This window comes from Temnothorax americanus, unplaced genomic scaffold (assembly GCF_048541705.1).
Source record: "Temnothorax americanus isolate GAGA-0224 unplaced genomic scaffold, ASM4854170v1 Scaffold43, whole genome shotgun sequence".
Classification (NCBI taxonomy): Eukaryota; Metazoa; Arthropoda; class Insecta; order Hymenoptera; family Formicidae; genus Temnothorax; species Temnothorax americanus.
In genome coordinates, this window is record NW_027509581.1 from 907,276 (window position 1) to 934,927 (window position 27,652).

The following is a 27,652-nucleotide window of genomic DNA, read 5'->3' on the forward strand; positions in this document are numbered from 1 at the left end:
TATAACATATATAAAGATATGTATTATAATAGATGCAGGCCAGTTTTTGTCATTAGCAAAGAATGTAAGTATTAAATTATTGATATACTAATTACTTATCAAGTAATTCCAGTTTTTCTTTCATATTCTTCTTTTTATTAACGCCTTTCCGAAAAGCTTTGCCTTTGTGTCGTTATAACATCGACTAATACAAAATATTGGAGTGTCAGATTTTAAATAACATTAAAATTTTTATAAGCTATATTATATCCACATTGGCCATATGTCATATATTCTAATCAATAAATATTATAATCGGTAATGTGTAAATAGTTGTACACGCTCCAAAAAATGTCAAAAATAATATTTAGACATCTTTTCAAAAAGTTTTTAAAACGTCTTTACACACGTGTTGTCTGAGGTGCCTTTCTCTGTTAGCAGAACACGTTTAACAATGTGAATAAATAAATAAAAAAAACATTTGTGTTGTTTTCCCCTCACTTCGCAGTAAATTGTTTGCGTAATATAATCATAGCTGCTTGTAGTATAATTAATATAAGTGCACATGATGATATTAGATATTTGTAAATTTTATAAAGTTAAAGAATTTATACACGTGAAAAGTGTTAATAAAAGATGTTTGCAAAAAAAATGTCGATATGGGAGTATTAATAATTAAATGCGCGCACACGCACGGTAATATTAATTTCATTACTTTTTATTTCTAAAACTAGCGTATGGCTCAAATAAACATGGTTTGTATCATAAATTCAATATTAATGTGAAATTAGATCGCGTATCAAGTCTTAAGTGTCATAACTATTAAACTTTTTTAAAAAACAACCAATTGTAGTGATATAAAACTGAACGCGAATACAATTCAAATAAAAAATTATGTAAATTAATTAACAAGTTAAACATAAAATACACAGTTGCGTCTTAAACAGAATGAAATTAAAATACGGGAACAAGTACGTATAGAACGAAAGAAATTACGAAATTAAACGCAGTTCTATCATCTGCGAATAATTAAGTACAAATGAATGTTCATCATAATGACTTTTGGACTCATCATCCGAGACGGAGAACTTTCCCAGTGGCACTTGGACTTCATGTCTACCACCTGTAAATAATACGGAGTTATTGAATATAGTTGCAATATAGTTGAAAATATACCTACAGAGTATGTGAAGAGTATAATTTCCAGACTGTGCGCAAGAGCCTACTACTTCGGCAATAATAAAATTGGACATCTGAGGCGTGTAATCCCCGCCAATCTTTAAAGTCTGTAATTCAATGTCGTTTAGGAAAAGATACAGTTAGTTTTAAAGTACAGTGTGCGATACATACTTTGAATGCAATAATGTCATTAATCTGTGGTTTTCTCGTCATGACTGGGATCATCTCTAATGTAGTATACAAGCTTTTATAATACGGTACTTTTTTTTTAGATTCCTTGCTACATACATTTTTTTCCATGCTATCCTCCATAACTTTATTTAAATTTTTGCTTTTTATCTCGTCGTTTAACATACTTTCCGTTTTGTCTCCGTTTTTTATTTTTTTGTTTACAAATGTCATGGGCGTCGAGGTTTGTCCTAATGCTAAAAGTGTAGAAAGATCTCTAGAAGACGATGCTTTGCTTAAGGATTCATTTTTAGATACTTCTTGTACTATTTGTTTCGCTATGTTATGTTCATCATTTTCCATATTATCAAACCGTATATGTTTCCCTGACGGAATCGTATAGGAATCTATTATCTTTGGTTTTTTTGATTTTGGTTCTCTTGGTAAGTTTTCCTCAGTTGTACCAGGAGGTGTCACAACGAGCTGAGATCGATTTTTTGGCTTTCGTTTTCGTACTCGTTTCCTCTTTGCAACAATAGAATCTAACATGCTACAATCCGCTGTTAAATTGTTATCTGTATTTTTAGAATCTGTATCATCTACTCCACTATGATCGACCGCTGTGTCATTAATTACACTGTAGAATGTCATATCTCTCGTGATATTACCTAAAATACAAGCAATTTATCAGTAATCTCACATTATAGAATAAACATTATTTTGCTTCATGTATTTATATGCAATACAGCATAAAATGAAATAAACCTACTTATGGGACTTGGTTGAGTATTATTAGAGGTATCGTTAGACATATCCTGTACAGTTATTCCTGTTTTAATATTTATTGTTTGGACCTGCATTTCACCTATAGAACCATTGCTTGTTTCTACAATAGGAGCTTTGTCACTTATCCCCGATCCAGGAACTACTCTGGAATTAATCAGATTGTTAATCAGAGTATATAATTAACTTAATTATGTTCTATAACTAATCATATGTAATTAATTTGAGATAACGCGAGGCTCTATGTGAAAGCAGTCAACTTCGCAGATCTCGAGTTTGATCCTTCATCCCAGATGCCTTGGCATAAGAGGTTGAAAGTTAAAGAATTATGAGTGACGGAATATAAGATGAGTTGAACTGCTGACACGATTCTATGACATAGTTAACTAATCAAAACAAGAAATTGTCATAATCGAAGTATTAATAATAAAAGTTACACAAATTGTAAAAAATATATCGATAAAATAAAACTGTACTAACAGGATTGTCTCATTCTCCTTGAGTATACGCACATCCTCGATCGGAGGCAGATATTCGGTATCGTTCAGCAACAGGTGAAACGGTTCCGCGATGTTGAACAGTTTGCAGATATGCTGCTTCATATGAATAACCTGCTGGATCTTCGTTCCGTCGACAAATACCCAGCAAAATCGGCGCGCATCGTCGAAGAACTTGGACAGGTCCACCTTCAGTCGAAAATGTGGACGCTTCATCGTGACTTCCTCTACAGTTGTCATCACGGAACGTTGATCGACAGTCGACACGCATAAGCGACACGTGTGCCGGCATGAACAGCAATCACAACAACGTGATCGTCAACCGGGTCAACCCGCTCCACGCTCCACGGCCGGCGCTCAGCGTTGCTAGAAATGTCGCTTGTTTTCGCGCATGTGCAATGGCATTTAGAAATGGACGCATGCAGTGTATACAGGGTGTCCCATTTAAAACAATACGTCGAATAACTGAAATTCATAAAGGTTACGTTCGCTTTGGGCGCTTTCGCGTCAGTCTATCTTTATTGCTCATTACATGTTGAAAAAAGATGGAGTGATGCTTTCAGCACGAAAGCATTCAAAGCGAACGCACCCAAAAAGATGAGCCTAGTACTACGCGTTTACGCGAGCGTTACTTCTGGGGCCCAATTCTCTAACGATAAACGTATGCGTAAACTCTGCTCTAACAGAAAAGCTGCAAACTTATTGGCTAAAAACTGTGCGATAGCTAATCACGTTGCAGCCTTTCTGTTAGAGCAGAGTTTGCGCATACGTTTCTCGTTAGAGAATCGGGCCCCTGTAGTAACTTACGATAATTCACCCGTTTACGCGGAGTAAATAATTATCGTAAGTTACTACAAAATCCCGTTTACGCGAAGGAAAATCCCGTTTACGCGAAGGAATTATCGTAAGTTACTACAAAAGTAACGCTAGCGTAAACACATACTACGTTTACGCGAGCTTTACTTCTGTAGTAACTTACGATAATTCCTTCGCGTAAACAGGATTTTGTAGTAACTTGCGATAATTTACTCCGCGTAAACGAGTGATATATCGTAAGTTACTACAGAAGTAACGCTCGCGTAAACGTAGTATACGTTATACGTTTAAGGCCATTGCACGTAACAAAGTTTTAGTTTTAATCGTGAGGCCGTAAGGAAATAGACCAATCACACTCGATTATTCTTCAAGCGCGAGAAGAATAATTGAGTGTGATTGGTCTATTTTCTTACGACCTTACGATTATGACTAAATTTGTTACGTGCAATGGCCTTAAGGTGATCCTAAAGCTGTCTGTAATACCTACACTCGTTTTTAACAATATTTGCTTCGTATAAAAATTCTACAACTTGATGTTACAAAATGAGGGTGTGCAGGTCCATTCAGTAATATCATACCGTTTGTAGAATTAGGCTGAAGGGGATCCTAAAGTGAAGGCTGAACTTGCTCGACGTCGGTAATGTCAACATTTCTAATCCTGTTTTCTATGTCATATATCTATATCTGTCCTTGTCTAACGAGAGGCATTTGTCCTTGTTTCGATTGCTGCGCCATCTCTCGCTACACGCAATGTCAACCTGAATGTGCTTTTGCACATATAAAAGTTTATTTAAACTAATCTTTTTTTCTAGGCTTTCAATCTTAAATCTAATTGCACGATATTGTTCTTAAATGTTGTCCCTAGGTCATGCCGGTCTAATTTTGTGGATATTTATTGTGGAATTTTTGTACAAAGCAAATATTGTCGTCACGTATACCAAAAATTAACAAAAATATTAATTTTTTCTCGTTTTCGATACAAATTCGACCACCATGACCTAGATTTTGATGCGTACTTTAATTCTAGACAAGAATTTTGCATTTCTATAAAGCCAATTAAAAGATTAGTGCTAAGAAAAAAAAGCCGGTATTACAGACGGCTTTAGGACTAGGATCCCCTTAAAAATATAACTTTACAGTTTTCATTTTCTATTTATTCGTATAGTAAATATTATATGCTTGTCACAGTTGTCGCTAGATGGCTGTCTTCGCGCTCGTCGAGTGAAGTTCCTGACCATTCCTGACGTTCCTGTCGAGTGGAACATTTTCCTTCGACGAAAATATAACCTAACTTTCCGACTGTTTGTCATCAAGCTATGTTTTAACAAATGTGTTAGTGAGCGCGATATTATTAATGCAATGGCACACGATCGGGAGGTACTACGAGAAATATGGGACGGAAAGGTCCCAGTCTGTTTTACTCTCAACTCGGAGGAAATTTGCGATTTACAAGGGCCTGATCCATTTTACCTGATGGTACCTAGATTAAGTTATTTTCCATTATGTACGGAGAAGGTAAGAGACCACATAGATCAGAATTCTGTTATTCGCATAAAGCTCTACGAAGGTATGCGCAAATAACTATTGAATAAATCATTTTGTCTGTAATGTTGCTTGGATGTTGTTTTAGGTCCGGAAACATTTCATACGGCATACACAAAGCGACAGTAAACAAGAGCATGAGATGTGGCTGGAGTTTAATGGAATGCCGTTAAAGTGGCATTATCCGATTGGCGTTTTACTCGACATTTATTTCAACGACATTCAATTTCCTTGGAACATTGTCGTCCACTTTGATAAGTTCCCGGAGAACGTTCTAATGCACTGTCAAAATAAGTATGTAATAAGTTGTATGCAATTGTTTGTTTAATTGATAGCGCAGTTTATTTAATTGATACAGTTATAGGTGATGTAAATGCAATTGTGCAATTTTAGGGAAGTCGTTGAGGCGCATTTCCTCTCTTGTATAAAAGAAGCTGACGTTTTGAAGCATCGAGGCCAAATTGTCTCCAGTATGCAGAAAAAAGACCATACGCAGCTATGGAACGGCATTATGAATGATAAATTCGATCAGTTTTGGTCCGTGAATGGTAGACTCATGGAAGCCAGTACTGAAGAGGGATTTAAATACATACCTTTCCGTTGTTATACGAGTGACGATAAATACATACAGAAACTCGTTAAACCAATGAACGAAGAAGGCCAAAGAAAAACTTTGAAGCATTTGTTAAACGAAGTATTCCCGGATCAAGAAAATGGTACTATTACACGAGTTTCTCTAACAAAGAACATGCCAAAACTATCTGAAACTGATTTGATTTTCCTTGAAATATGTTGTAAAAGCGACAGAAATCTAAGAGATATTTTTTTATATGTATTTTTTTATACGTAGCATACATATTTTGAAGTTTAAAGGATGAAACTAAATGTGCCTATCGCACAATACAAAGGAACAGGAGATAAGACAGGCAACGGAAATTACCACATTTTAACTTACCAGAAACTGTATTAACGCAATGGAATATGACAGGCAATAAGCAATAGAAATAGAATTTTCGACGCGTTGGATTTCTGTTCTCTATTGCCCATATCTGATTAATTACAGTTTTTCAGTTTTATTATAAGTTGAAATGAGATTATTTCTATTGCCTGTACTTTGTATTGTGTGATAGGCTTAACGCTCATCGACTTCGGGCAGTTGTAACATGTCTCTTGGAAATATTATGTATATGAAGGGTACAGGGAAAAAACGATTAAAGTCTACCTTCTGTCGAATTTGATCTGATCATGCTATCTCATGGCATTTTCAAAGAATTTTCATAAGTTTTGTCTGTTTTGATCAAGAACAGTTAAGGTAAATGTTCCTATGTCTGGACATTTTTATCATTTTAGTCTTTAAATAAGTTATAACACGAATTAAAATCAAAGAATCTCAAAGATAAAAATATTTTTCTTGTACTATATTTTTATCTTTGATTTTATATATATAATATAAATTATATATAAAATATGGACATTGATCGTTTTTCCCCTGTACCCTTCATACACTTTTATTCATTTAATAAAATTGATACTTATATTAAGCGATTTTACAGTTACAGTGTGCACCCATGGCATTGTACCGCCATTAGAGACGCCGCTTCAGTGGATGTCCGAACATTTAAGTTACCCAGATAACTTTCTACATTTAATTGTAGTCACATCATAATGCTTATTGAAGAACAGATTTCAGTATCAGTGATAAAACAATTTTTCTGTGATTACTATGTACATTTTTTTATGTTATTTTATGGTATATTTGTTTTATAAAAGTCTCTTCCCATAAATGCAGCTGTAATAAAATTAATAGCCTACCAAGAACTGTGATGCAGAGGGGAATCAACACCGTAATGTTAACGGAAACTAAGTTTATTGAACAAAAAAATTGTAACATTTTCTACTCGTTAAGTTATCGCGCATCTCTCGCCCGGCTTGCGATATTCTATTGACATTCGTGAAGATAAGTGAGCGTTCTGCGTAATTCCAGAGTCCGCAGGTTTGCGTACGATAACGGGGTGATTTCCGTTGTTACTGTATTCCATTGTCCTGCGACTGTTTCCAAAACTAAGGTAGCTGACGATTTTTTTCTTTCTACCTTGTTCCTCCTGCAATTAAAAAAAAAATCTCGATTAGAATTTTGTTTCGTTCAAGTTACGTTTATTCAACTTACGGTCATTTATTTATTTTCTCACCTTAAATATTGTCATAGCGGTATCTTGATATCTCCTATGAATCTCTTCCTTGCTCAGGACAATGGTCACTTCTGGAGATACATAACACGCAGTCATTTATATATCCCATGTAATTTTGCACATTTAACGTGCACTTTCTTCCCCAGGACGTTTACATCGCCTCTCTTGCATCTGTAATTACAAATCCGATTAGCAAGCGGCTCTTTAAATCCGACATTCGTTTACTAAGATATTTTTAATTACGAATATAATTTTAATGAAGGAAAAAATGTGTAAGTCGGCAGAGATAAATCCAGGGTTTAATATCACGGTGATATAAGAGCGATAGCGATGAAGACAAAACACGAGAAAGAAACTGATGAGGAAAGAAAGATAGAGAGCTCTCGCAGTGATAAAAATATGCATGAGTTAGCGTTAGCTGCTTTCGCAAACGGTGATTTTCTCGCCGCTTTGCGGGAATTACGACGAACGTCGCTCCGCGAGAGATTTCCTTCCCTTTTTGTCTTGCCGCGCGACATCGGGAACACGTGTACCGCGAAGACAGGCGTTTCGGAGTGCGCTTTATAATTAGCCACCATTGCGAAAATGAGCATCTCCTCCCGCTCCCGAGCGTTATGCGCCTCTGAAGGTCCCTCAGACCGAATTGCTACTCAAACGTGACGCTCGTTTTGATGTCACGTTGAAGATTATTTCTGTCTCTCTGCATCTCGATTTGTATATCTTCATCTCTCCGTATCGACCTGCGCGATTACGCCATATATCTCAACTCTCAATCGTCATAGTTCAGTTTAACGCGATGACGTCAATCTCGAGCTCAAAAAATCGATATCGCGCCTGTATATATATCAACAAGTTGCAGTGCAATTGCAAGTTTCTTATTAGATACGCTTAATTTACTTTTGTAAAGAAATACCTTTTTGCACGACATGACGGATAACAACCCTGATGAAAAAATGTCCTATTCTCTAGGAATTTCTCATATTTTAGATTTATGAAAAATTCTGAAAAAATGTATAAAATTTCTCAGATATTTCAAGAAATAATTGGATGAGGATTTTCGAAATTTTTCAGTGTCTGTAAGAAAATTTCTGACAATATGCGTGAATTTTCTCGTATTTATTCAGACTTCAAAGATGTGTTGGCGGGAAAAATCTTTAATATCTCATTATTATATCTGAAAAACGTTCTATTTGTATAAAAAGTCGGAAAAATTCCGAGCACACTGAGAAAGTCTTAATAAAATTGTCAAAAATTCTGAGACATTTTTTCACCAGGGAATAGTCACCGAGTCCAGAAATGTTCGAGATCCATTTTGCTTTTCAATAAAGTCGAGAGTAAGTACATCAATCGGAGCGGCGTTAAAGGAAGCTCTAATCCGTCGTTTAAGCTGATAAGTAATTTACAATCGAGAAGAGCTAGAGAACGAACACTTTATGTGGGACGTAGAAACTTGTAGCCGTGGGGTAATCGCGATCGCTAAAAGACCCACGAGTAATAATAGTATTTGACAAATAGCGCGTTGTTTTACCGGGATCGCTACACCGCGGCTACTCCGCGGGGACACGGCGATTTCTCATTTTCTGACACACTTCCCTTTTGCCCGGTTCTCGGCCACTCGCCTACAAAAGTCAACGGTCCGCACGAGGGAATAATCGCCGAAAACTTTTGTCCGCCCCGCTGCACTGTTTGCTGCCCATTCCGCAGCAAACAGAATCGGAGAGCCACGTCGGCTCGGACGACGGCTTTTGGAGCAACGCCAGAGCTCTTTTTCAGTGTGCCTTTGTATTTCCGGTCCGGAGAACGAAACGGACCGGCGAGAGGTAGGTATTCCGGGAGCGCGCGGCTGAGTATCTAAATGCTACACGCCACGTTTATTGTATTCCCAGCTTCTCTCTTCGAGACACGTATAACAACAATAGGAGACTCGGGAGACTTAAAACCGTTTAGATGTCGTGCGGCTTAAGTGCGGGGAAAACCGTTAAGTCTTCTCGAGGGAAAGCAAGGAGATCGGCAACCGTTCGCGATTTGATCTTCATAATATCACACGCTCGGAATGTTGCATTCCATCGGAGTCATTTTTTTTTTATCGTGCCACTACAGTTACACCCTTCCTAATTGCGTTGCACCAGCCGGTGACATTTATTGGCGTTGATTGGCGCGTTGCAACAGTCATGCTTCGATTCAAGGTCCGCTCGGCGCGCACGCGATGGCCGTAATAAAAACGGATAAATGTTGCTATCGCGATTTAATCGCGAGACTTTGGACAGATTCTCCCAAGGAATGTTGATTTTTCTCTTTAAATGGAGTTTTACGTCGCTAATTAATATATATATCAGAACAATGTGCATTTCTTTATGTATATATACATATAATATTTAAATCCAAAGAAATTAAATTAACGACTAATTTATAATACGATATATTTATGTCACATATCTTAATTATGACTGTATTTTAATTATATTTAGTTAAGATTCGAATATACGTCCGTTACTATTTTATTAGACTCCATGGCTCATTAATTATGTTTATTTATGAGTTCGATTCTTTATGAGCCTCTTGACTTTAATGTATTTTAAATCAATTAACTTAGTCCTATTATAGAATCACGATATTTATGTCACATATCTTAACGGTTACGCTGTATTTTAATTATGTTAAATTAAGATTCGAATATGTGTGTGTTTTACTATTTATCATTAGACTCCATGGCTTATTAACTATGTTTTACAAATTCGATTCTTTGTGAGCCTCTTGACTTCAATTTGCTTTAAATCAGAGAAATTAACTCACGATTAGTCCTGGAATGACGATGGCATTTATAAAAATTTCATGAGAAAAAAATTGCGAGCTCTCTACTTTATTACGTGATGAAAACTCCGAGATATAATATATATGAGCTAAAATCAATTGTCCCGCTGACGTTAAAGTAGCGATCTGTGAAACTGGACTTCAGCTTCCGTTCTTTTCGCCGCCTGCACGCGGTAACGATTGGTCAACTCGCTCAGGTGCATTGGCACCAAGTCACTTATTTGCAACACAAAGCGAGAAATTATTTATTACTATATGTGCTAACTTCGAACACAAGTTCTTTTTATTATACGTAAATACAAAAATATTTTTCATTAAAGCAATCATTAATCAATGTGCACGGATTCGTTATCGTATTACTAGAATAAAAACTATATAATACCTTTACGAAATGCAACTAGTAATTAGAAATGATGTTTCTTTAATGTTTCTTTACCTTCTTGCTGGATAATTAGAAAATAAATTCATTAACGTTTTATTACTTTCATGCTGGATAAGTGACATTTTAGATATACCAGTTAATCATCATCACCATTACTTGGCGGAGAGTCGGCGCGCGGGTATGGAAATGCGTGTGTCATTCAGTCTATATTTTCCTTTCCTTTTTTAACAGCGAGCGTTTTATTCCCTGTTACCGGACTCGCAACGATAAACATCGACAATAAATCATGCATTTGCATAGCCATCAGGAATTCACAGGAGTGCGGCATGGCATTCTACAGTCGCTCGCTCGCGAGAGATTTTGAAGTCCCGTGTGACGAAACACAGCTATGATACAAGCTATATATACGCGTGCACGTCATAAATCTCTCTTAAAAAAAAAAAAAACCAAGATTAAAGACTGTTTGCAGAATCAAAGATCACGGAAATCTGCAAGGCGGATTTGCACACGACAGCGTGACTCCGCCGAGGATCGAGAGAAGCAAAACGAACGTGAGCGAGGAGCGTTCTCCAAAAGCCTCTCGTGCGTGCGCAACGTGCACGTGTGCGTGCGTGCGTGCGTACGTGCGTGTGCTATGCCGCCGCGTTACGCGAATTCGAGCGTGCCCGGAGAGCTTTAACGCGCGGAGGCCGCGAGAGCTGCCAATCCAGAGCCGGGCGTGATAACGGAAACAATGCAATCGGTACATCGACGCGCGGGGTATCGGTACGCGAGGACCGACACCGAGCCGATGCGTGCGTAAGTCTCCATGACTTGGCTCGCGCTTATCTCCATCGCGCCTCTAATCCGAACGGCGGGACGAGAGCCGGACCCCCCGCCCCCCTCTTATCCCGCCCGAGATATCGAAGCGAGCGAGCGAGAGCGTTCCTCTTCGGGAACGCAGTCTGCAGCGCGAGCGAGTTGCGCTCCGTGCAGATCGTGCGCGAAATTACGTAAATCGCTAATTGCGAGAGGAGCGCACAGCTCCAGCTTGTCTCTTACTTAAGAACTGACTTCCTCCGCTTGTCCCTCTGCTACCGAGAGCAATTGCGATATCGCCAGAATTTTATAAAATACGTGACATCCTTTTCGATTGAAAAACAAATCGATAATTAAAGATATAAAAATTATGATCTCTCTTTATCGCGCGCAATTAATGCATGTGTGTGATTCCTGATCGGAAAGACGCCACACAAAAAAGATTGGAGAGACGTTTGCGAGAGACAAAATTAATTTAACCGAATAGATTCGCAGATGGCCTCGATACTACGAGATTGAAACTGACGTAATGTTTATCAATATTACGATAAAAGTAATTTCGAGTGCGAAAAGGTTAAAGCGCACGAGAATGGCGTCAAAATTTATAATTCGTAATAATATTACGAAACCTTTCGACGCGTCATTGTTTCGCGATCCAAGCGGAAATGCCGGATCGTGGAATCGATGTAACGAGAGAATGGAACTTTTCTCTCCCGTACACTGCGTCACGCGTAACTATACTGAAATGTACGCGGCGGGAAGATAAATGCTTGCGAGGTTTGTATAGAATCGCGTGAGACAGAGACCTCGGTGAATCATATCGGTGGAAGAAAGAGACTATTGCGTCAAATGTGCTAATGCAATAGCGCTTTCTTCGAGCCATTCGATAAAATCATGTCTTTCTAGATAAAAAAAAAAGTACATACGGCTTTTCTCAAAAGAGTCTTAGGGAAGATTAATTGCATGTCGCGTACAGATATGATAGATAACGCGCATCCGCCGACAATGTTTAATAATTCAGAAAATGTAACAACTCACTACTACGAAATTTTGAGAAAATCAAAAACTTGTAGCGTTACTTATGTCACTTTTAGTGATCAATATTACTCAGTTTATATCTACAAAATAATAATCTCGAAACGCGATCGGTTATTTGATTTATTTTTTCGGGTAAAGTTTGGAAGACCAGCGTATCTTATCGTTCACGTAAAATTATATTTTATTTCAAATTAAATGTCGTATCATCGTGTCGTCGAGATAAGAGTACTGTTTCAATTTACATTTCTCTGCGATGAACAATATTCTACAACTGCGTGAGCAACCTTAAAAAATAAATTTGATGAATAAGGGCAATAATAACAGAGAGGGAAAATTCTTTTAAAAAATAATCTCTTATATTTTCTCTCAAATTCGGGAAAGATTCTATGTCGTATAAAGCGTGTCAAAACGTTGCGGGTGCCAAAACGGGCAATCTTGGGTTGTTCGGCGCGCTTCATACAATCTCTAGGCATGTGTGTATATGATACAATATTTAATAATACAATAATTCTTGAATTTCTTAACGTACCAAAAAAATTCGTAATCTCGATGCCTTTCTCTTGCACTCCTCGGACCCCAAGATCATAACATTTTCACTCTCGTTCTCCGATAATCTACTGTGGACGCTCACATACATATACACACACACTCTCTCTTTCTCTATTTTTCTTCCGTTCGTTTCCTCTCGATAAATCACAATGACGGATGTGGTCGACAAAACTCGATAATATGAGAAAAAAGGCGTGTAATAAAATACAGAATTAACAATATTATTATCGTGATCGTTTGCAACGTGAAAATGCCGATAAACCGTTCGATTCCACGACTTCGCGTTTTTTTGAGCTGCCGCACGTCGAAGGAACCGCGTGTTTTCTTTCTTTCTTTCTTTTCTCTTTTTCTCTCGACGTTGACCACGTACGCGCTAATAAACGAACGATAATACGTCGATAAGCGATACGCAGCGCCGGATAATCGTGGAGTCTTCGGCCGTGCGAAATTACATCGATTGCGCGCAAAAAGTGTGGACAAGAGAAACTCAACGCGTTTCTACGAAGTATGCGATCGAGAAGGCATATACAGATGACGGAGCACGCGAAATCACGCCAAGTCTACCAAGTCCTGGTTACGGGATCGGTGAATCTTCACGTTGTCGCGATACAATAGAGCAATAAATAAAGAATAGTTTAAATACTGATAATGCGCGTGAGGAGGACACTGGGGTACATTGTTTCCGCACGAAATTCCGTACAAATACAATACAATAAATATGTATGCTTATCGGCGAGTGATACTTGGCGGCGACGCTTTTGGTTCTTGATTCCTCCTCGCGCGAGAACCGTAAGGCACGAGCAATTCGAAGGCACCTGACGAATTTAGAGGCGCATGTGTCGTTGTAAGTTGATCGTATCAAAATATAATATTTTTGAAATATATATATAATATATATATATTTTTAATATAGATAGATAAATTTATGTGCTTTTTCCCGCGAATATCTTTTTTTCGTATAACATATGATATACATACATATACATGATATATATACAGGGTGATTCAAAAGGTTACGGCCAAACTTGAAGAGCGTATAGAGAGAGATCAAAATAGAACAATGCATCGTCCAACAGAACACTCTCTCAAATATCCCAGGTATCTCACGTGATCCTTAATAAAACCTTAATACGAAAAAAATAATAATAAAGCCAGTGGAAAAGTAACAAATTGCGATTATTTCATTGATATATTATCCAATTAAGTTCCAAATATTCAAAGGCCTGTACTGACTCAAGATTACTTTGGATAACATAGGTTCTTAATCAAAAGTTGTTTTCTTTTGACCCCTCTATATACGCTCCTTAAGTTTTTTGTCAGTAATCTTTTGAAAATTACCCTATATATATGATATATATAAATAATATATATGATATATGATATATATGTATATTACATATATAAACTTTCTTTGTATAATACACGTACAATACGAACATTATGCATACAATATATTTACTTGTACGGACTATAGGGCGAGCGGGGGCTCGCCCACGAGACTCCCCCTTTTATGCACTTAAAAAATATTGCTTGTATACGCTTTATGCCTCTCGTTAACAGACTCTTGTGGGCTGCGGTGTGTACGTGACATACGTACTACAACGCACAAATACACACACACACACACACAGACGCATTCGAACACGCATTCACGCACACAATAAGACGCCATCTTCGATGACAATTTATTTTTTCGCGCGATCGAAAATTCTTCTCGTCAGTCATACCCTTATTATTTGTATAATGTATTATGGCATTATGTAATTTATTATGGCTTACGATTACGCTAAATTTTTTTTATTGTACACTGCCGCCTTGACCATTATTAGCGATCGCGGGCAAGGCATAACACCCATTTCCCTTATTCTAATTTTTCGATCCTCGGACTTGGTTGGCGAATTGTTCTACATATAGAAATAAGAAAGAAATATATTCCTTTCGCGCACAATAATAAATTAACAAGTTAAAAATTTTTATTGTGCTTTTTGCGAAATACGAAAGATCAAACAAAATTTATATTTCTTTCTCTTTAAACCAGAGATAATAAAGAAGAGAACTATTTTTGATACAACACACACGATATGATACATTGCTTTATGGGAGTAATTATTACAATTATCTTGTCGTGAATTTATTACTCGTGAGAGGATAAATTAGAGCTCGGTACGAAGCGATCGCACGGGCAATCGCGTCGGATAATGCCACACCGCATGAATGAGCTCGATTAAGCGTGAATATTGAAACATTAACGTAACTGCCCTGTCTGCAACAGTGATTTACAAAATTGCCCTTCTTGCCCGTCGCCTGGCAACCGCTTGATTGTTTAGAAATTTACTCAGTATCAATTTCCTTGGCTTCGATAATTAAAGTATTAATAATCTTTATAAAGTCACAATATCATTATTGTAATTTCTTCTGCTTTTAACATTTACTGTAAGTGCGACGTGATTGTCTTGTAATTTGATCGACTGATATGAGGAAATTGAGGAAAATCCACGTTATACTGATGTGATCGATATCGTGGTGTTTTTTTCCGGTCTGAGAAAGATATCTCTTACAATCTAAAACAAGTTTCCTTACGATCAACTAACGATGATTCACAAAAGTTTCCCTCTGATAATTCGCCAGCAAAGTCAAACATGAAAGAAGTCACTTATCTACTCGAGGATCGTAACGCATCTCGATCTCAGTGCACTGCGAACGAGAGTCCCATTCATACTATACGAAAAACATTTACCTGTAATTGTTACGCCTGTTCAGATGTCCCCCACGACGCGAGAATAAAAAAAAAAAAATAAAATACTCAGAATTCATAGAAATCTGAGCCCTCTAACTTTACAAATTAAAAATTTTGAGAACTATAGATTAGGTATACAAAGAGAAATGTATATAATGTAATATTAAAAAATTCATTCGTACAAATTAATTGTGCAACATATAGAAAAAATGAAGAAAATTTTGCTGTTTAAATATCTTTTCATTAAACAAAAGTAATTTATAATACAAAATGAAGTTCAAGAATTACATATAATTATATTCATTTAAAGACTCGTAAACAGTTTCTCTCTCTTCGAAGAGATAGTTTTTTTTTTTTTAACAGGGGCATCTCATCATTGATTGTCAGACACTTTAATATTTCAAACGACAGTACTCGTTATTTGTTTATTGTTCATATAATATTTAACGGAGTTAACTCGATACATCGCTCTCTTTTCGTCTGAATTATTTGATGTCAATTGTCGGTGTTTTACGCAAAGGAAACTTTTATAATTTGAACGTGAGTTTTACATAGATAATATGAATAGCCATCATTATAACAATCACTTCTAACCACTTGATTTATGCTACATATCCTAACTTGATTTACGCTACTAATTCTATTTCAGATGATAATCTACCAATATTCAACATTATATGATATATATATAATTGACATACATAATATGCTGATTTGTTCTATCGTGCATGAGTTTCGACGCACGACGCCTCGTACGCGTAATTATTATAATTAAAATATGAATATATTACATATAAGGCACGTGATTTTTTCTGCAGAATCATTCTTTTTTAATCCCTTCCGTTTGTCCACCTCGATTTTATCGTCAACTAGCAAATTAATCACCTTCGTTTTGCGTTCGACAAATACGCAATGACTTCCTGTCATTAATATTTATTTAATCGCACATCTTCGTCGTTACCCGGTAAATTAATTCGCAGAGAGGAGGTGCACAACGAGCCAATCCATTCGCGCTTTCTACCGTGTCTATTTTATCTTCTAAAAATATTAATTATATATTAATCTATACTATTACAAGCGTATAAATATATACGTCTTTATCATGCATGAAAAATGATTCACATCTTGTCTTTGACCGACAAAAAGAAGGCACGAGAAGTGGTCGTTGCGGAAGTGGCTCATTTCGTTTCGAATTCTCATCTTCTCTCTAAATAGTTTTTTACTTTTTCATTTTTCTTTTTCAGACGGAATCATACAAAAATAGATTTCTCCCAAATGGAAGAATCGATTAAACTCTAAACGCTTAATAACACTGGATTACTATATTATATAATTAATATAATAACATTATAAAATACATTTACTCCAATGAATGCATCGTAGAAGTCTTTGACGCAACGGGAATTCAATAATGTTTACATTTTTATCAGTTTCTTTCAATATTTACATATTTACATATTTACAGAGAGGCAATTTAAGAGAGACCAATAAAAACACGAAAGCAAGAGGGAGACAACGACTAATGACTGTCAAACATATGATAAGGGAGATGATAAAGTTTTATTGTATAATAATGTGGTACGCGTGTGACATATGTGCGCGCGTGGAAGAAATTGTTTGAGCAATTAAGTGGTTTCTGCAGATCGAATGCATATTCACGACCAGTGACGAATGCGATCGCGCCAGCCAGTTCGCGGAAAGCCATGGGTGGCGGTGCTACCGAGAAATCGTGCGATCAACGCCCGTCGGCGGATAGCTTTCCGTAGAAAACAGGCAAAATGGAAGAAACACGACTTGAAAGTGTTGCGTTTGTCTGTGTAATGCAATAATGCATCTGTACAGCACAATACGCAATGTCGATATATATATATATATATATAAAAACTGAAAATTTGCTTAGACAAATGCCAAGAAGCTGAAAAATCTTGCGTACGGAATATCTTGCCTGTTTTTACTTGTCACACATTATGCTGTAAGAATAGATTCATTGCATTTCCTGGCACTTCGACTCAACCATTTCTTTCCGCGAACTTTCTTCCGATGCAACGCAACGGCTGCGCTCTCTGACATAATTCTATAATTATAGAATTCGACCTCTAAACGGCCTAGCCGATAACCACCGATCTCTAATCTCCACGATAACGTGGTGGAAAAAGATCCGCTAGAATATCTACAGAATTTTTCGAAAGGAGCGAGAGGATGGTGGAGAGGGAAAAGTCGAGCAGGTCTAGTGATGTTAGAAGAAGACGCCAGTCGAGGACACGACTATGTATAATCTCCTTCTACGCCTCGGGTCGTCCAATGGCCGATTAAGACTTTATCGCGATGTACAGCGCGGCACCGACGATCCGTGGAAATGATAAGTGCTTACGTGGTCTGCTACGTGTAGTAGATCACGCACCAATCGATCTTTCGCCGGCACATTCTCACTTGAGAAACCTGCAAGCCCGATTTTTACACCCCCAAGCTAATTGATTGTAATGTAATCCGATCGTTATCGTTTTTTTTTTAATATTTAAAACAATGTATCTATATAAGATGAAATAAGACAAATATGAATACGACTGACGGTCATTATACGAGCCTGTAGTGTTTTTTCCACTGTCAGCAATTGATCATCAACAGTGGGGAGGGGGGGGTCCGACAGGAAATTATCTGTGGAGTGAGGACACGCTAACAAAGGCACTCGGCAATACTCGATGCCTAAAGCTCAAAAAATTAGATGTCCAAGGAACTTGCAGATTAAGCTTGACACCGTAATTAGGATTTTTTTTCTCGTTAAAATTACAAATTATCTGGCAATTATTATCATTGTTATTGTTGTTGATATTATAATTGCTAATAGGAGATAAGTCGTGCTGGACGGCGCACTTCTTCATAGGTTTACTCACAGGATTATCTAGGTAAGGCTTGAAAGTGATGGCATCAGGATTATTCGAAGTTGATACAGTACTGATTGATTGATTGATCGCTTTTGTCAAGCGTTCCGTTCGAGAGAGCTCCCGCGCTAATTTCGGTTTTACAAGACAAAGAGGCGTATCTTGAGGTACATCGTAGGCGTCGTCCACATCTGAGATCCTTTCGCAGAATCTCTTCGGCGACGACATCGAATCGTAGCAGGAAGCAAACGTACAATGCTGTCTCTTCAGAGGTGAAACTCTTTGCTCGCATCCTTCAGAAAAATTAGAAACCACGGAATTTGCTCTAGACGCATGACAATATGTTTTAATCGAAGGCTCTGCGTAACAGGAGTCTCTTAAAGACAGCTCTTGGTAAGAAGACGTCGTCGACATTGTAGTATGACTGTCTACGGAGCAAGATAGATTGCTGCAGGCCTCGGAAGATGGTTCTATTACAGTGCAGTGTTGATAATTTATGGGATGTAGAAAAGAAATTAAACCAACGTCGCGATCCAAGTTCTGCGCTGGCAATGGTTCATATGATTCCATCTCAAGTCGGTCACGCAACAACGAAATACAATTCGTAACTCGTAACGAAGCGTAACTCGTCGTCGTCAGATCCAATGGTGAGTCATACTGATGACCACTGTTAGAAGCGACATCCTGGATAGGGCCCAACCGTTGACGCGAATCACCTCGAAGGGCGATCTCGTCCCTGAGATCCGCCTCTTGTTCCAGCCATTTTTGTACCTGACGACGATTTATACCAAATTTTCTCGCGGTAGCTCGTTGATTTTCCTTTACCTCCTCGTCCCGATGGAAAGCATCGAGTACGTCAAGTTTAAAACGCAGGGGAAAAGATCGTCTGCGAGTAAAATTACCGCATGAATTCGAGCTGCTAATGGAGAGAGGATCCGTCTCGCTATCCGACCAGCTGTTTCTGGATCTTGCAGCGCTAGCAGAATCACGAGGACTCGAAGGCAAGGAGTAACCATTGCGATCGTATATTGCGATCGTAGGGCTTACCGGTCCTAAACTATCTGGCGACGACCCGCCAACAGGTGGTCGTTGATAGTCGACGCACGAAGATGCAGTTACTTCTTCCCCCTCGTCATACGCCTCTTCCTCGTCCAAGTTTACTTCTTCTTTGATCAACGTCCTGCAGTATTCTGCCTCCTCCTGTACTTCTTCCTCTCTCTTCTCTTCGGTATGCTGCGTTGTCTCCTCCGACTCTCTCTTTTGCTCATGCAGGAGCGATAGGATCGGCTTCTCGGAATCTAGCGGACACGTGTGTGCGTGCTCATGCGCGTGCACGTGCAAGTACGGGCTCGTAGGAGCTCGTGAACAATCAACGAAGTGAACGGACGACGAAGAGCCACCGCTATCGGCGCCTCGATGCGATACCTCCGGCGAGAGTGGGGCCCGTGGGCCGCTGGGAGAGCCCGTCGGTTCGTACAGGCCTGACGTCGCCGCTATGTCTGGACTCGCTGGCTCTGTCTTTATCATCGACGGCGCTAGTAGCAGGCTATACGATCTCCCGTCGAATGAATCGACATTCCCATAACTTTGCTCTCGCTGCTGCAGATGATGATTCGGCGAATGATTACGCGCCACATTACTGATATCGTCTATGTTGTATCGATGCTCCTGATGTGGTGAATGGTAACTCGTCAAAGTTTGATATACCTTCACCTCGTTCCTGCCACCGAACGTTGAAGATACTTCCGCATCTCGCTGTCCATCTCCATTCAATACATAATAATTACGATCCTGATCGACTTGCGTGTCTGAATACCCATGAACATCCGATATGTGAACTCTGTCTTCTTCGAACAAACGAAGACGTTGTTCTGGTGAATATTCTTGATAGCCCACAGATGTTAGATGTAAGGGCAAAACCGTGCTGGTGGTAGTAGTCTGAATGCTATATTGGGGCGAGGAGGGTGCACTGCCATGCGGAGGATGAGAAAGTGGGGGCTCTTGCTGTGTAGTCAACTCGTCGCCGTGCTGTCTGGCGAGGTTGAGGTTCAAGGCCGGCGTTGCTGGAGTCACGGTATTCCCTGTGGCTTCCGTCACAGTACTTTCCGATTTAGTAACCGGAGGAGAAGCAGTTGCCGACGAAACGGCCCCAGCATTCCCATTTTCGACGCTATTTCTGAGCTGCTCCTCACATTGCAGCCATTTTTGTATTTGACGACGGTGAATATTGTATTTTCTCGCAGTAGCACGCTGATTCTGCCGACAGTCTTTGTCGTGCCTATAGGAATCCAACACCTTAATTTTAAAGCCTGTTGTAAAGATACGTCTAGTGCCCATAACGCCCACAGATTTTCGCATATTCTGCTGTTGGTGTTGCTGATGCACTGATTGTTGATGCTTCGATTGAATCATTTTCACTGAGTTATCCTCACTGAGCATCTCACTCACGTCATAAGGTTTTATTAATTAATATTACACACACATAACTTTTTCGCACCTGTAGCAATGGCTGATACGTCGACCACGAGTATAACAACAATGTCGGTAATAGTTAATACAAATTTCGAAACCGGCACTGTCAACGACGCACGAGACTACCTTAACGCTTAACATTGCACGATGCGATCTGACCGTGCGGCGCCGGAGTTCCTTTTAGGTCTTGGATGCCGTAACTAATTTTCATCCCCACCGGCGAGTCTGCCGCTGCTTCTCACTGGTCTTTCCCCCCGATCTATCGCCATCTCTCACTCTCTCGTTCCCTCGAGCCTTTCTCCTCGCACTCCCGGCCTCTCCTCTATGTATCCCCACTCGTCACTTCGTTTAGCGCTATCTGCGTTCAACGTATCGCTTACGTCGTTTTCCCTCTTTCTATCTAATGGTCGCCCCCTCGACATCGTTGCCCCATTCGTACAGCACGCTAGTCTACCGCCGAAGGCAGCTACCAGTCATTCTTCTTTCTCTATGACACCAACCTAACCTCCTCTCTTTCTGCGGGATCTCTCATCATTCTGCCTCGATCGCCTACCTAACTGCCCGCAGGCACAGACGCCCTCCCCCTCCGCTCCTTTCTCTCTTCCCTTTCACACCTCAGTGCCGTAAAATTCCGCCATTTTGTAGGCTCACTTCCGTTAATGACGCGCGCGGGAAACGTCACGCCGGCGTGACGACGAAGCTCTCGGCGCCATGTTGTCTGCTACGAACGTCTGACTGCCTGCTTGCGTGCCGCTTAGCAGTTCGCCGTGGCAGCCAGCATGGAGCCCCGATTTTTGCTCGCCTTTCTCTTCAAGCTTATCCTGTGTCCGTTCGACTTCTCAAAGCACGAGGTCGAACACGCATGTAACATTCCGAATTTTTTTTAAATAATTTATTATATGGAATATGTAGTAGCCATTGACTTCAAGAATGAAAACAATATTAACGCATAAAATTGAAACAAATCGCAATCAATTTCAAGATCTATTTCTCGAAAACCTAGATAAAACTATGTAATTTAGATCAAGTCGCAAACGTATGTCGCGATATGAACATTACGATATATATATATTGCACGCATGTCCGACCCAGCACAGGAACTTTTACAGTCAGGTAAAGCGGCTAGTGGGTGAGAGAATTTTGCCTTCCAGGAAAAACACTTACGGCTTACAGCTAATGCTAGGCTTATTGAATTAGAAATCGCCTGTCTTATAACTCTACGGCAAAGTAGGATTGGAATTATTTTTTCTAGTTGAAACTAGCGGTCCTTCGGTTTAATGATACTATTAGGTATCATTTATTATCAATACATTCATACTTATAAGATCTTTTTTTAATGAGAAAGGAATTCCACATCTATTTTCTCCTTTTCCTTTCTTTCGCCTTTTTCCTTTCGTGCCGTTGAAGTTGCTTTTGAATGAAATTTTGAGGTATACGATAGCCTCTTGCATATGCGCCGTGGAATGAGATCATGTTGTTTTTGTGGCGTGAGCCGACAGTTAATATGTTTAGCTTCACGCGCCGTTGCCATGTCTCTTCTTAGCCACACGTAGGCCGCAACGCATACGAACGCGCGGAGAGACCCGCGAGGCAATGACGCAAGCCGTACGCTCGCATATACTTCGATGAACGAGCGCATAAGCAAGATAGACCGATAAAAAGAAGCGGACGAGGCCTCGTAAATTTCCACGATTCGCGCCACCGGCAGAAACCAAGGATGCCGACGAATTCTCTCTCGCAGTTCTCTGAAGAGGCACCCTACTCTATTTCCAAGAATCACGGCGGCTATTCTTGTGCGCATCACGATGAGGCCTGCTTTTGAACACGTCCGCCGTGCAGCAAGAAGGCACCTGCCTTCTCGCGTGGATCGGCCTTCGTGTAGTTATATGGGCACGACTCATCGCTCAAGTATTTCACTACCTGCGTCCGTGAAACAGAGAGATCTTCCTGTCGATGCGCTACGTAAGCAATTGATAGTAATATCAATTGCATCGCAATAATGTTAGATAGTGTATCGAACAATTTATGAAATTTTTCAGTTAATTACGCTACGATTAGAGTAATCGCATGATTATAGCTACTTTACATGCTATTTTTTGCATTTTTTTATCCATCTATTCCTCCATGTCTTATCTTTCGCATTGTAACGAACAAATGAAAGTATTCGCTGAGAATAATATCGGTGACAAGTATCATAAGGAAAACATCGAGGCAGCAGCAGCAGCAGACCGGCAGTCGCCTAGTGCGGCTGGCACGGCTCGTCGGATTTGTCCTTGGGGCCGAAGGTAGGCGCAGCACGAAGACAGAGGATGTGGCAACGTAGCAGGCGCCCCCTCTTTTGTCCGCCGGCCGGTCTTGCCAGACAGGGTGTCGCCAGCTCGGTCGGCCTGGTCGTCCGGGTTAGCGCGGGGGACGAGGAAAGGGAGAGAGCTTGACGGAGAAGGAAGAAGGGAGAGTTTACGTATATGTATATGCGTCTGTGTGCGATAGAGCAGGCACTAAGAGGGAAGAGACGTGCCATAGGGGGAATCGTTCGAGCGGTGGACATAGGAGAGACGAGACGAGAGGGACGAATGCAGCTCGCAGCTCGTATAGCCCGTAGAGAGATCGTTGTGTGCGTATTATAGGATCGGTCATGGACCTACATTCACGCAGGCCAGGCATGTTTGAAAACTCGCGTTCTTCTGGAATGTGGCTTGCGGAGCCCCCTTCGGCAACCTCCCTCTTTTCTCCTCACACTGCCGGCCCTGCAAGTCTCTCCTCGACGCGGTGGACGTTGCTCGGACGCCTACCTACGCCCTCTCCTTGCTCCGCCGTCCTTCCACCTTCCACGATTCCCCGTTTACCCGTCGCATCGGCCGCGGCCACCAGCTTGGCGCCCCAAATAGTCGCGTAACCAAAGACGCGCCTCTGGCCTGGCTTGGTCGCGCCAGACTTCTCGGCGCCCAAATGATGTACGTCGACCATTTCTGTCTCTCTTTTTCCCTCGCGCTTGCTCACGCGCGGCGTGTTATAGCCTTCGCTTTCCGCGATCTCCTTCCACGTACTTATGCACAGGCACGGCCGATGGGAAAGAGATTCTATAGAAATAATAAAGAACAACGAGAAGAAAAAAGATAGATAGGTCAAGTCTCTATTTATCAGTGTTCCGCATGATATTTTGCCTTCGACCCAATCCTCGTGTGGTCATTACGTATCTAAGAGTCGAACAACAAGAATTAGTGGTATATATATATAAATGCGCAATAAATATAAAAAAAGAAACAAGATAAACGTTTGCGATTCGCAGCGAAAATCACATTCGTTTGATTTACATAGATGAAAGGATCAAGCCCGTTGACAAAAACGAGACAGACGGTCGCCTACAAACGTTCAGCATCGTGTGGGCGATAGATCAAATCTGATCTCGGAATCGTGTTAAGTTTTGGTGGCAAGTTGGTCGTCGTTCAAAAATTCGCGTTATTCTATACCGCGTTAACATACCTTGTATGTTTCGCGCATTTAAACATACATTATTATACCCACGTCAAATTCTACTTGTAATATATATGTTATTAATTCCTCCTGTTTCGTAATCTTTCAGTTATCCGTTATTATTTGTCGACGTTACGTATAGGTACAGGTGGCGAAGCAGGCTGTCGCTGCGTTTCTGATTCAACGATATCTGGCATTCTATTGCGTTTTCGTCATACACACAAGGTTTCCGCGTATTACGCTTTGTATTTATAGTTTTTGCGAATATTTGCGTTTTGAATTGGCATCGCGCTTATAATTCCCAGAGTACAGTCGCTCAACAACAGCGGATTGGCCGCGGAAAGAATTCGTGAACTATGACACGTTGCGAACGTAAGAGTGCGATAAGCGATCATGGCCATTGGAGAACAACTGTATACATATACGCACACTCATCTTTTATCCAGAATAAAGAGCGGCCATTCGGTGAATTCGTAGTCGTACTGTTTATAAGCTAAACTTATTTATGTGCATACTAACTGGCAGAACGATACGTACACACACACACACATACAGTCGCGTTAATGCATGCGTGCACACATGCGGCGTGTATTACGTATTGTATATGCGTGTATAGCGTCGAATCTAATCATATATAGCAGGGACGGATCGACTAAATATTTGTACATTTTTGTCAACCAAATTAGACAGTTTATGTTCTGGTAATCCCGAATGGAGAGAACATTTTAGAACATAAATGCTAATACCGATCTAACAGCATAATAATAATGGTTATTTGCCAATTCTTTCGCTGTTTGAACGAATTGTTAAAACAATTAACAATTTGCAAGATTTTATAATCTACATTATATTCTCGTAACAATAAAAATAAGCGCTTATATTGCTTTATAATAAAAAATGACCGCTTTCCGAGCTGAAAAGCATCGGATAGGTATACAATAGTCAATTGCCAGACTAAAAGACGTCGTAAAGACGTCTTTAAGATGTTTATGACGTGCATGCTGTTTATCCAATTCATAAAATTACTGGATTACTGCACTAGCGTCCCTGATTATGCAACGCGTATAGATTATGTTGCGCGTTCGGTCGGGTTGTTGCATGTGCCATGTGCCAACGTGTAGAAATATACACCTCCGTCCGTAGGCGGTCGTGCGATGGCGCCTACTCGCGCGCATACCTACCTACCTGTAGCCCCCGAGCCCCCGAACGGGCTAACCTCGCACTCCTCGCAGGAGTCGCAGGCCGGGGCCGGAGTCGCTCTCCGCAACGGCCGCACGAAACTCTCGTTTCACCGAGATTCCTCCGTCCGTGCGTCACGAAAGAGATACCGCCCGTCTCTCGACGCGTATCCGCTCCGCTCGTGTCGTGTGCAGCCGGTAACCGCTGCCGCTGCCGCGAAAGCGGACACACGAGAAGCGAACGAGTGAATCTCGGCGGACAGACGGATGGACGGATCGGTCGACGCGACCGCGGAAGAAATTCCGCACAAAACGGTGTGAAGAAGAAACCTTATCACGCGAGTGGGCAGTGGGCATTCGACGTGACACACGTACGCACACACGAGAGAGCGACGTGGTGCAACGTCGAGCCGTCGATGATCGGTATTTACGACGAGTCCGATACACAGACGCACGGCACGCACGCACGCACACGCACGCACTAACCTTTATCTTATCATTGGCGAAGGCGGATCGAGAGGTTGACTGGGTTGTTTGCTATAGTATCAAGACTCGACGATTCAATCCGCGTTGACTAACGCTCTCGCTTTCTCTCTGTCTCTCTTTGTCTCTCTCTTTCTGATCTTCCTACCAAGAAAGTAGAAAATTCCACGAGGGAGAAACATATCACCCCCAGAATTTCGATCGCGAGCGATTCATGACGCGACGGCGCGAAACGCGAAACGCGCCTGCATCACCTGCATGCGCTATGCGCTGCATATCCCTTCGGACAGCGATTTACTTTATCGGCCGAGCAATTAAAAAAAATGATACGCGCGGTAAAACGATGCTGTTTTATCCGTGGGACGTGGGACACGTTATCGATGCTGTCTCTGCAACGAATCGGCTGATCGATACTCTTGTGCCTTGCGCGGAAATAGCTGTCTAATGTAGGGGTTTCTAATCTACGAAGGATTTAAAAACACCCGTCAAAGCCCTTTATTTATTTGAAAAAAGTGACGAAATAAATCTGACGAGTAATTAAATAACAAACTAAATAAATAAACTAAATCACACTAATTGTATTTATAATTCTGATAAAGTGTTTAAAAGAAAATAAGCTTAAAACAACGATAAAATCAGAAAACTTGAAAAAAAACCACCTTTCGAGGATCTTCGGGTAACATTCATAGCGTTCATTTTAGTATAAAAAAAACAAAATTAGTAGCTAGTTATACACTGAGAGAAAAGTATTTGGTATTTACAACCATAATTGCTCAGTAAAATAATTATAATTGAGGTTCTAATTTTTATTATGGTTATTTTGCTATAATGGATGTGTTCCGATATTCACTGCAATGCACTACCAGTACTAAAAATCTATAATACACGTGACATAAACTATAGCTTTTCAGTACTGGCAGTGAATATCGGAATGCAGCCAATATTAGTAAAAATATATGTATATAGATCCTTCAATTATGGCATATACATTTTCATCATATTTATAGTACGATCTTTCCTATATTTACTATACATTGATGCGCGGCGCCTTTTGATTCTGCGGTTTGGTCGTCGCTGCGTTGGACTTTTAATTTAAAAAAAAAAAAAAAATGAAAATATATCTTGTTTTTATATATAAATTTTCAAAAATATTCTTATTTGGTCATTACAAAAAATTTTAATGTGGCCCTCTTGACAAAATAGATTGAGAACCTCCTAGTCTAACGTACGTTACAAGAGTCTGGACAAGAACATGAACAGAAAGAATGTAACAACTTTATAATGGTGAAATATGTATTGGCAAAAAATAAACGTTAGCTTGATCGTGAAACTGTAATTCTTGAGTGTACAAACAATTAAGTAGAGTGTAAGAACAAGTAATTCTTTTTGTGTTTACGTATTGAAGTCTGGTAATCATATACATGAAAGACGAACGTTATCGAGTTTGAAAAACGATTTATAGGAGCTCGCGTTTCTCGAGGCGTTATTTAAACAAACGTAGTTGCTCTACTTAAGTATGTCAAACGATATCGTTCTATAATTACTCATCGCAATAATAAACGTACACACACGTGCATCGTCGATATAAGGTTTCTATATTTGGATCGATTAGTCACTAGTTTGGCGTGATGGTTTCTTGGCGCTCGACCAGCCCCATGATTTATTTACATGGGAAAAGTTGTAAAATATCAGTTGATC

The 27,652-nt window shown here is 40.0% G+C and overlaps 4 protein-coding genes across 8 annotated transcripts; 1 reads left to right on the plus strand and 3 right to left on the minus strand.

Annotated features, from left to right (window-relative positions):
* Window positions 1-145: 145 nt before the first annotated feature.
* On the minus strand, window positions 146-3,003 carry LOC143903050 (uncharacterized). Its single transcript, XM_077416402.1, has 5 exons — window positions 2,590-3,003; window positions 2,096-2,256; window positions 1,330-1,994; window positions 1,160-1,265; window positions 146-1,102 (listed from the first exon to the last, which is right to left on the minus strand). Exons 1-5 carry the CDS (start codon window positions 2,844-2,846, stop codon window positions 972-974), a joined length of 1,320 nt encoding a protein of 439 aa, XP_077272528.1. The 5' UTR covers window positions 2,847-3,003; the 3' UTR covers window positions 146-971.
* A 1,636-nt stretch (window positions 3,004-4,639) lies between these two features.
* Atg5 (autophagy protein 5) lies at window positions 4,640-6,748 on the plus strand. Its single transcript, XM_077416568.1, has 4 exons — window positions 4,640-4,937; window positions 5,053-5,258; window positions 5,358-5,680; window positions 6,518-6,748. The coding sequence occupies exons 1-4, from the start codon at window positions 4,782-4,784 to the stop codon at window positions 6,628-6,630; spliced, it is 798 nt and encodes a 265-aa protein (XP_077272694.1). The 5' UTR covers window positions 4,640-4,781; the 3' UTR covers window positions 6,631-6,748.
* A 35-nt stretch (window positions 6,749-6,783) lies between these two features.
* On the minus strand, window positions 6,784-27,578 carry LOC143903141 (uncharacterized). 5 transcript variants are annotated; one of them, XM_077416581.1, is made up of 3 exons: window positions 25,479-25,526; window positions 7,154-7,324; window positions 6,784-7,066 (listed from the first exon to the last, which is right to left on the minus strand). In XM_077416581.1, the coding sequence occupies exons 2-3, from the start codon at window positions 7,247-7,249 to the stop codon at window positions 6,866-6,868; spliced, it is 297 nt and encodes a 98-aa protein (XP_077272707.1). In that variant the 5' UTR covers window positions 7,250-7,324; window positions 25,479-25,526; the 3' UTR covers window positions 6,784-6,865. The 5 variants fall into 5 exon arrangements, with proteins under 5 accessions (XP_077272707.1, XP_077272706.1, XP_077272705.1 ...); XM_077416580.1 differs by having other exon boundaries at window positions 25,475-25,519; XM_077416579.1 differs by lacking the exon at window positions 25,479-25,526 and adding an exon at window positions 7,397-8,554.
* On the minus strand, window positions 12,517-24,320 carry LOC143903135 (uncharacterized). Its single transcript, XM_077416562.1, has one exon. The coding sequence runs from the start codon at window positions 20,784-20,786 to the stop codon at window positions 18,120-18,122; it is 2,667 nt and encodes an 888-aa protein (XP_077272688.1). The 5' UTR covers window positions 20,787-24,320; the 3' UTR covers window positions 12,517-18,119.
* Window positions 27,579-27,652: the final 74 nt, after the last annotated feature.